At 39.0% G+C, this 9,675-nt stretch overlaps 1 protein-coding gene across 3 annotated transcripts in view; it reads left to right on the top strand.

Moving 5' to 3' along the window:
• CWF19L2 (CWF19 like cell cycle control factor 2) overlaps nt 1–9,675 on the top strand; it is a 421,416-nt gene that overhangs the window by 47,423 nt on the left and 364,318 nt on the right. For all 3 annotated transcript variants that reach the window (XM_028500977.2, XM_028500978.1, XM_024115330.3), the window contains exon 7: nt 8,207–8,316. In XM_028500977.2, coding sequence (XP_028356778.1) covers nt 8,207–8,316 — 110 coding nt within the window. The remainder of the gene's footprint in view (nt 1–8,206; nt 8,317–9,675) is intronic.

Here is a 9,675-nt window from a genome sequence, read left to right as displayed (position 1 = left end):
TATATATGTGTTAGCATACGGTATTTGTTTTTCTTTTTCTGACTTAACTTCCCTCTGTATGACAGACTTTAGGTTAGGATCTTGCTGTGATTTATGTCACAGAGTTTTCTCCCTATGTTTTCCTCTAACAGTTTTAAGTATCTGGCCTTACATTTAGGTCTTTAATCCATTTTGAGTTTATTATTGTGTATGGTGTTAGGGTGTGCTCTAATTTCATTCTTTAACATGTAGCTGGCCAGTTTTCCCAGCACCACTTATTGAAGAGATTGTCTTTTCTCTGTTGTATATTCTTGCCTCCTTTGTCAAAGATAAGGTGACTGTAGGTGTGTGGGTTTATCTCTGGACTTTCTATGCTGTTCCATTGATGTATATTTCTGTTTTTGTGCCAGTAACATACTGTACCATAGTGTCTTGATGACCATAGGTTTGTAGTATAGTCTGAAGTCAGGGAGCCTGATTCCTCCAGCTCTGTTGTTGTTTTTTTAAACATCTTTATTGGAGTATAATTGCTTTACAATGGTGTGTTAGTTTTTGCTTTATAGCAAAGTGAATTAGCTATACATATACATATATCCCCACATCTCCTCCCTCTTGCGTCTCCCTCCTTCCATGTCCTGGCTATCGTAAATAGAGCTGCAGTGAACATTGTGGTACATGTCTCTTTGAATTATGATTTTCTCAGGGTATATGCCCAGTAGTGGGATTGCTGGGTCATATGGTAGTTCTATTTTTAAGTTTTAAGGAACCTCCATACTGTTCTCCATAGTGGCTGTATCAATTTACATTCCCACCAACAGTGCAAGAGCATTCCCTTCTCTCCACACCCTATCCAGCATTTATTGTTTGTAGATTTTTTTGATGATGGCCATTCTGACTGGTTTGAGGTGATATACCTCATTGTAGTTTTGATTTGCATTTCTCTGATGATTAGTGATGTTGAGCATCCTTTAATGTGTTTGCTGGCAATCTGTCCTTCTTTGGAGAAATGTCTATTTAGGTCTTCTGCCCATTTTTGGATTGGGTTGTTTGTTCTTTTGATATTGAGCTGCATGAGCTGCTTGTAAATTTTGGAGATTAATCCTTTGTCAGTTGCTTCATTTGCAAATATTTTCCCCCATTCTGAGGGTTGTCTTTTCGTCTTGTTTATGGTTTCCTTTGCAGTGCCAAAACTTTTAAGTTTCATTAGGTCCCATTTGTTTATTTTTTAAATTTCCGTTTCTCTAGGGTTTCTCTAGGGTTCAAAAAGGATCTTGCTGTGATTTATGTCACGGAGTGTTCTGCCTATGTTTTCGTCTAAGAGTTTTATAATGTCTGGCCTTACATTTAGGTGCCATAGAGTGTTCTGCCTATGTTTTCCTCTAAGAGTTTAATAGTGTCTGGCCTTACATTTAGGTCTTTAACCCACTTTGAGTTTATTTTTGTGTGTGGGGTTAGAGAGTATTCTAATTTCATACTTTTACATGTAGCTGTCCAGTTTTCCCAGCACCACTTATTGAAGAGGCTGTTTTTTCTGCATTGTATGTTCTTGCCTCCTTTATCAAAAATAAGGTGACCATATGTGCGTGGGTTTATCTCTGGGCTTTCTATTCTGTTCCATTGATCTATATTTCTGTTTTTGTGCCAGCACCATATTGTCTTGATTACTGTGGCTTTGTAGTATAGTCTGAAGACCGGGAGTCTGATTCCGCCAGCTCCGTTTTTCTTTCTCAAGATTGCTTTGGCTATTCGGGGTCTGTTGTGTTTCCATACAAATGGTGAAATTTTTTGTTCTAGTTCTGTGAAAAATGCCAGTGGTAGTTTGATAGTGATTGCATTGAATGTGTAGATTGCTTTGAGTAGTATAGTCATTTTCACAGTGTTGATTCTTCTGGTCCAAGAACGTATCTCTCCATCTGTTTGTGTCATCTTTTATTTTTTTCATCAGTATTTTATAGTTGTCTGAGTACCGGTCTTTTGTTTCATTAGGTAGGTGTATTCCTAGTTATTTTATTCATTTTGATTCAGTGGTAGATGGGATTGTTTCCTTAAGTTCTCTTTCTGATTTTTTGTTGTTAGTGTGTAAGAATGCAAGAGATTTCTATGTTTTAGTTTTGTATACAGCAACTGTACCAAATTCATTTATGAGTACTAGTAGTTTTCTCATAGCATCTTTAGGATTTTCTATGCATAGTATAGAAAATGCATAGTATCATGTCACTGCACTGTCACTGCAAACAGTGACAGTTTTACTTCTTCTTTTCCAATTTGGATTCCTTTTATTTATTTTTCGTCTCTGATTGCTGTGGCTAGGACTTCCAAAACTGTGTTCAGTTGTAGTGGCAAAAGTGGTCATCCTTGCTTTGTTCCTGATCTTAGAGGAAATGCTTTCAGCTTTTCACCATTGACTAATTGTTAGCTGTAGGTTTTGTTGTATATGGACTCTTTTATGTTGAGGTAGGTTCCCTCTAAGCCTACTTTCTGGAGTTTTTTTTTGTCATAAATGGGTGTTGAACTTTGTTATAGTTTTTTCTGTGTCTATTGAGTTGATGATATGGATTTTATTCTTTAGTTTGTTAATGTGGTGTATCACATTGTTTGATTTGTGTATATTGAAGAATCCTTGCAACCCTTGGATAAATCCCACTTGATCAGAGTGTATTATCCTTTTAATGTGCTGTTGGATTTGGTTTGCTAGTAGTTTGTTGAGGATTTTTGTGTCTATGTTCATTAGTGATATTGACTTATAAATTTTCTCTTTTTGTGGTATCTGTCTGGTTTTGGTATCAGGGTGATGGTAGCCTCATAGAATGAGTTTGGGAGTGCTCCTTTCTCTGCAATTTTTGGGAAGAGTTTCAGAATGGTAGGTGTTATCTCTTCTCTAAGTGTTGGATAGAATTTACCTGTGAAACCATCTGGTCCTGGACTTTTGTTTGTTGGAAGATTTGTAATCACAGTTTCAATTTCAGTGCTTGTGATTGGTTTGTTCATATTTTCTGTTTCTTCCTGGTTCAGTCTTGTAAGCTTCTGTCTTTCTACAAATTTGTCCATTTCTTCTACGTTCTCCATTTTATTGGTATGGAGTTGCCTGTACTAATTTCTTATGATCCTTTCTGTGGTGTCCATTGTAACTTCTGTTTCTTTATTTTTAACTTTATTGATCTGAATCCTCTCCCTTTTTTTCTTGATGAGTCTGGCTGAAGGTTTATCAATTTTGTTTATCTTCTCAAAGAACCAGCCTTTAGTTCTATTGATCTTTGCTATTGTTTTCTTTGTGTCTATTTTATTTATTCTGCTCTGATCTTTATGGATTCTTTCCTTCTACTAACCTTGGTTTTTTGTTTGTTTGTTTGTTTGTTTGTTTTCGGTACGCGGGCCCCTCACTGTTGTGGCCTCTCCTGTTGTGGAGCACAGGCTCCGGACGCGCAGGCTCAGCAGCCATGGCTCATGGGCCCAGCTGCTCCGCGGCATGTGGGATCTTCCCGGACCAGGGCACGAACCCGTGTCCCCTGCATTGGCAGGCGGACTCTCAACCACTGAGCCACCAGGGAAGCTCCGTTTGTTTTTCTTTCTGTAGTTGCTTTAGATGTAAGGATAGGGTATTTACTTGAGATTTTTCTTGTTTTTCGAGGTAAGCTTGTATTGCTATAAACTTCTCTTTTAGAACTACTTTCGCTGTGTTGCATACATATTGCAGTGTCATGTATCTGGTGTCGTTTGTCTCTAGGTATTTTTTGATTTCCTCCTTGATATCTTCAGTGATCCATTCATTATTTAATAACATATTGTTTAGCTTCAACGTGTTTGTGTTTTTTACAGTTTTTTTTGTCCCTGTAATTGATTTCTATTCTCATAGCGTTGTGGTCAGAAAAGGCGATATGATTTCAGTTTTCTTAAATTTTTCAAGGCTTGATTTGTGACCCAAGATGTGACCTATTCTGGAGAATGTTCCATTAGCACTTGAGAAGAAAATGTTTTCTGCTGCTTTTGGATATAATGCCCTATAAATATCAATTAAGTGTATCTGGTCTAATGTGTCATTTAAGGCTTGTGTTTTCCTTAACTTTCTGTCTGGATGATGTATCCATTGGTTTAAGTGAGATCTTGATATCCTCCACTATTATTGTGTTACTGTCAATTTCCCCTTTTATGGCTGTTAGCATTTGCCTTATGTTGAGGTGCTCCTATGTAGGGTGCATATATTTACAATTGTTATGTCTTCTTCATGAACTGATCCTTTGATCATTATGTAGTGTTCTTCCTTGTCCCCTTGTAACAGTCTGTATTTTAAAGTCTATTTTGTGTGCGATGAGAATTGCTACTCCAGCCTTCTCTTCATTTCCATTTGCATGGGATATATTTTTTCCATTCCCTCTCTTTCAGTCTGTACGTGTCCCTAGAGCTGAAGTGGGTCTCTTGTAGACAGTATATATACATGTCTCGTGTTTGTATCCATTCAGCCAGTCTGCTACCTTTGGCTGGAGGATTTGATGTATTTGCATTTAAGGTAATTATTGATATGTATGTTGCTATTGTTATTTTCTTAATTGTTTTCAGTTTGTTTTTGTAGGTCTTTTTCTTCTCTGTGTTTTTGCCTAGATAAGTTCATTTAGCATTTGTTGTTAAGCTAGTTTGGTGGTGCTGAATTTCCTCTTAGCTTTTGTTTGTCTGTAATGCTTTTGATTTCTCAGTTGATTCTGAATGGGAGCCTTGCTGGGTAGATTAATCTTGGTTGTAGGTTTTTGCCTTTTATTACTTTAAATTTATCCTGCCAATCTGTTCTGGCTTCCAGAGTTTCTGCTGAGATATCAGCTGATAACCTTATGGGGATTCCCTTGTTATTGCTTTTCCCTTGTTGCTTTTAATATTTTGTCTTTGTATTTAATTTTTGTTAGTTTGATTCATATGTGTCTCAACATGTTTCTCCTTGGGTTTATCCTGTATGGGACTCTCTGTGCTTCCTAGACTTGGGCAACTATTTCCTTTCCCATGTTAGGAACTTTTCAACTATAATCCTTTCAAATATTTTCTCAGACTCTTTCTCTTTCTCTTCTTTTACTGGGACCCCTATAATTCAAATATTAGTTCCTTTAATGTTGTTCCAGAGGTCTCTGAGACTGTCCTAATTTCTTTTCTTATTTATTCTGTTCCACTGCAGTGATTTCCCCCAATCTGTCTTACAGCTCACTTACCCGTTCTTCTGCTTCAATTATTCTGCTACTGATTCCTTCTAGGGTAGTTTCATTTCATTATTGTATTGTTCATCACTGTTTGTTCTTATGTTCCTCTAGGTTTTTGTTAATCATTTCTTGTGTATTTTCAATCCGTGCCTCTATTCTGATTCTGATATCTTGCATCATCTTTACTCTCATTACTCTGAATTCTTTTTGGGTAGATTGCCTAGTTCATTTTCCTTTATTTGATCTTGTATGTTTCTATCTTGCGCCTTTGTCTGCAGCATATTCCTCTGTTCTTTCATTTTGTGCAACTTACTATGTTCATCGTCACCTTTCCGCAGGCTGCAGGGTCATAGTTCCTCTTACTTCTGGTGTCTGCCCCCTTGTGGGTGATGTTGGTCCAGGGGCTTGTGTAGGCTTCCTGGTTGGAGGGACTGGTGCCTGTGCTCTGGTGGTTGGAGCTGGGTAGGCAGGGCCGTGGCAAGAGCAGTATTTTGGGGTGTCTCGAGCATAGGACGACTTTTGGCAGCCTGTCTGCTGATGGTTGGGGTTATGTTCCTGTCTTGCTGGTTGTTTGGCCTGAGACATCCAACACTGGAGCTTTCAGGCTGTTGGGGGGAGCCAGGTCTTGTTGCTGAGATGAGGACCTCTGGGAGGGCTCACATTGATTAATATTCCCTGGGGCCAGGAATTCTCTGGAGGTCCAGTGGCCAGGACTTCATGCTTCCACCACAGGGCTCAGTTTCAACCCCTGGCTGGGGAACCAAGGAAGAACTTGCAAGCCACGTGGTGTGGCCAAAAACAAACAAACAAACAAAAAAAACAGAAAAGAGACAAAATCCAAGAGAAACAAAACCAAAAGAAAGCAAACAAAACCAAAAAATCCAAGAAAAACCCACAAAGAAAATAATAAAGTAGACAACCACCAACCAAACAAAAATACGTCAAAATGAAAACAAACAATAGACACATAACTAACAAAGACAAAAGAAAAACAACACAAAAAGCAAAGATGACAAAAAGTAAACACACAAAAATGACAAGAAAACAAAATGAAACAAACAGAAAAAGAGAAAAAAGCTCCGAAACAAAAGAGAAAAAAAAAGAAACAAGACAAAACAAAAAATCCCAAGAGACCAATAAAAAAATACACTTAAAATTTTAAATGAATAAATTAATTAAAACAACAGAACAAAATAATTCCCTGGGTGCTCTGCTATCAGTGTCTTTGCCCCCATGGCGAGCCATTTCCAACCTCCACCTCCCCAGGAGGCCCTCAAAGACCTTTCAGGTAAGTTTCTGGACCTGCTGTGGGCAGTGTGGTTGCAACACAGATTCTGACCTGCCCCAACTCCCATGTGCACATGTCTCCGAAGTCCACAGCTGCCAAAGCTAGACCCATCTCAGTTCTGGGAGCACTCATCTATTCAGTTGTTCTGCAGGTGTTGCATATACCAGGCTGATCATGGGGGTTAAATCTGTGGCTTGTGCAGCTGCACGGAGAGATTTTAATTCCTCTTCCTGAGTCGTACAGCCGTGGGGGCTCAGCTTTGTTTTGGTCCCATCTCAGTGTGTGGGCTAAGCTCAAGCATCTGCTCTCCACCCAGGCGAGAGGGGGCGAAGGCAGCAACTGAGTGGGAGACTCTTACTCGCTTAGGTGGGATTGACCAGAGGTGGTGATCGATTGGGGCACGCATGCTTGCTCAGGCAGGAGGGAATAAGGTGCCTACGACTGGGGCATGCACACTTGCTCAGGTGTGAGGGGGATAAAAGGTTGCAATGACTGGGGCGTGGGCACTCTGTTGGGAATCCCTCCCAGTGGCCATGGAGGCTGGGGCTGGCGTGTGGGGAGAGAGGCTGCGATGGTGGCCCCGCTCCTTGTGTGCCACTCAACAATGGTGCCTTGCTTCTAAGGCAGTCCTGCTTCTTCCAGGAGCATTCCCAGCTGCAGAGCTCCTCACTCCCGTCCCCACAGGCTGTCTCTGTGCAGCTGAGCTCCTCACTCCCATCCCTTCAGGCCATATCCACACAGCCAACAGCAGTCTTCTCCCTGGGTCTGCTCTCCTAACATCTCACGTCAGCACACAGCCCCTGCCCACATTGGCAGACACCCATCTCAGGCTGAGGTGCGCAGGGCTGTGGTACAGACTGTCCATGGAAGTCTCATTCTCTCCTGACTGCCACAGATCAGCCACTGCACTTTCTTCCAATAGCCCCTGAATCCACCCCTCTATTTCAGCATATTTTGCCACTGGTAAGGGGGCCTCCCTGGGGGTGGTAATCTCTCCCCTCCTTCAGCTTTTCCCCAGGAGTGTGGATCCCATCTCGTTTCCTCTTTTCCTTTTCTTCCCTTTCTCTCCTTCATCCTACCTGGTTATGCAGGGATCTTCTCTTGTCCTTTTAGGTGTCCAGGATCCTCTGCTAGTGTTCAGCAGGTGCTCTATGCGAATTGTGCCACTTGTAGATGTATTCTTGATGTACTTGTGGGGAGAAGTGAACCCCAGGTCCTCCTATTCCACCCTCTTGACTGCTCTCAGCTCCTTATTTGTACTTCGTGTTGTATCTGAAATAGCTTCTCCACCCCGTGTGTGTACCTTTATTCCTTATTTATTTCTAGGAATGTCCTTCCGACTCTTATCTTTGATTATAGAAATCCAACTCATTGTTTCAGCCTAGTTTGTGAAATTTTCCCTGACATCACATCTAGAGACAATCCTTCCTTTTTTTTCATTTTTATATAACTTTATAGCTCTTTATAATATTTATCAAATATTAACTTTGTTATAATTATTTATGTCCTGTGATCCTCATTCTCTTAGATGGCAGTGTTTTTGAGGGTAGTTTTATTTTTTTCCTTTCTCATAATTGTAGAACTGTACCTTGCATATATAGCCACTCAAGTATATGTTGAATTTTAAATGTGTTTATGATTTTTATATATTCAAGGAATAATATGTAATTTTATAGTTAGAAATCATTGTAGTAGCAATAAGTATTCTGTCATAACCATGTGAAAAGTATAACTGACACTTAGTATTATAATTTAATTTCAGTAGTAGAAGATGGTGGTTTAAGCTGGCTAAGGAAGTCTTACCAAAGAATGAAGGAACAAGCTGAGAAACAAAATAGAAATTTTGAAGACATTGTGGCTGAAAGATATGGGGTAAGTATTAAGGAGATACATATTATTTTCAGTTACATGAGAAATTAACTTTGTCAGTGTTTTGTGCCAGGAAACACTTTTGAATTGACTTGATACTAAATTTCAAATGTGTATATTGCTATAGCCATTTTTTTTGTGTGTGGTACGCAGGCCTCTCCCGTTGTGGAGCACAGGCTCCGGATGCACAGGCTCAGCCGCCATGGCTCACGGGCCCAGCCGCTCTGCGGCATATGGGATCCTCCCGGACCGGGGCACGAACCCATATCCCCTGCATCGGCAGGGGTACTCTCAACCACTGCGCCACCAGGGAAGCCCTATAGCCATTTTTTCCTTTTCATTTTTATGTAAACCTATGTAGCATATTTGAATATAAAACTCAATGAATATAAAACTTAAGTATGTAAAATTTAAGTATGCATGTGTTTAATGTAAAAGCAACATTTTCTTCTTGTGAGGAAATTTAAATAATATAGGAAAACCTCCATAGTATACCTCTGGACATAACCACTGTTAAAAATTTTGTGTATTTCAGATATTTTATTTTATTTCATTGTTTTTGTTGTATTCCAGAGTTTCAGATTGTAACAGTTTTTTTTTTGTTGTTGTTTAGAGAGTGTGAATGTATACTCTTTTTTTTTTGCTTTTAAAAAGTGATATTTATTTTTTCTTCCAGTTTTATTGAAATATACTTGACATACAGCACTATATAAGCTTAAGATGTGCAGCATAATGATTTCACTTACATACATCATGACATGATTACCGTGTGTGTGTGTGTGTGTGTATGCGTGTGTGTGAGTGTGTATGTGTATGTATAAAACAATGGAATAATGCAGCAGTATATTTTAGAACCAGCTCCCCCATTTACAATGGGTGAATAATCTTTCTGTTTCAGTAGCTATTGATGTCCTGTTTTTCTCTTTTAATTTCAGAAGAAAGAAGGTTTAGGAAGGAGTAGGCAAACAAAAAAAAACTGAGAGAAAAATTATCCTTTGTTTTAAGAGAATCTCTTTATATTTTGATTTTTTTTAAGATTTTTTTCTGGTTATTATATACTTTTAAAATAAACAGTTTTATAAAAGTAGGCTCATAGAATACATCCTGCTTCTTTCACTTACACAAACAGACATAGTTGGATGCGAGTAAATGTATATATTTTAATGACCTTAATATTTACATATATATTTATATGATTTTAACATTATTTAATCGTCAGTGGAGGGACTTTTTTTAACATCTTTATTGGAGTATAATTGCTTTACAGTGGTGTGTTAGTTTCTGCTTTACAACAAAGTGAATCAGTTATACATATACATATATTCCCATATCTCTTCCCTCTTGCGTCTCCCTCCCTCCCAC

The sequence above is a fragment of the Physeter macrocephalus genome, chromosome 16 (genome assembly GCF_002837175.3).
Source record: "Physeter macrocephalus isolate SW-GA chromosome 16, ASM283717v5, whole genome shotgun sequence".
NCBI classification, from domain to species: domain Eukaryota; kingdom Metazoa; phylum Chordata; class Mammalia; order Artiodactyla; family Physeteridae; genus Physeter; species Physeter macrocephalus.
Note: the sequence above shows the minus strand (reverse complement) of the source record. Positions and strands in the feature narration are given on the sequence as shown.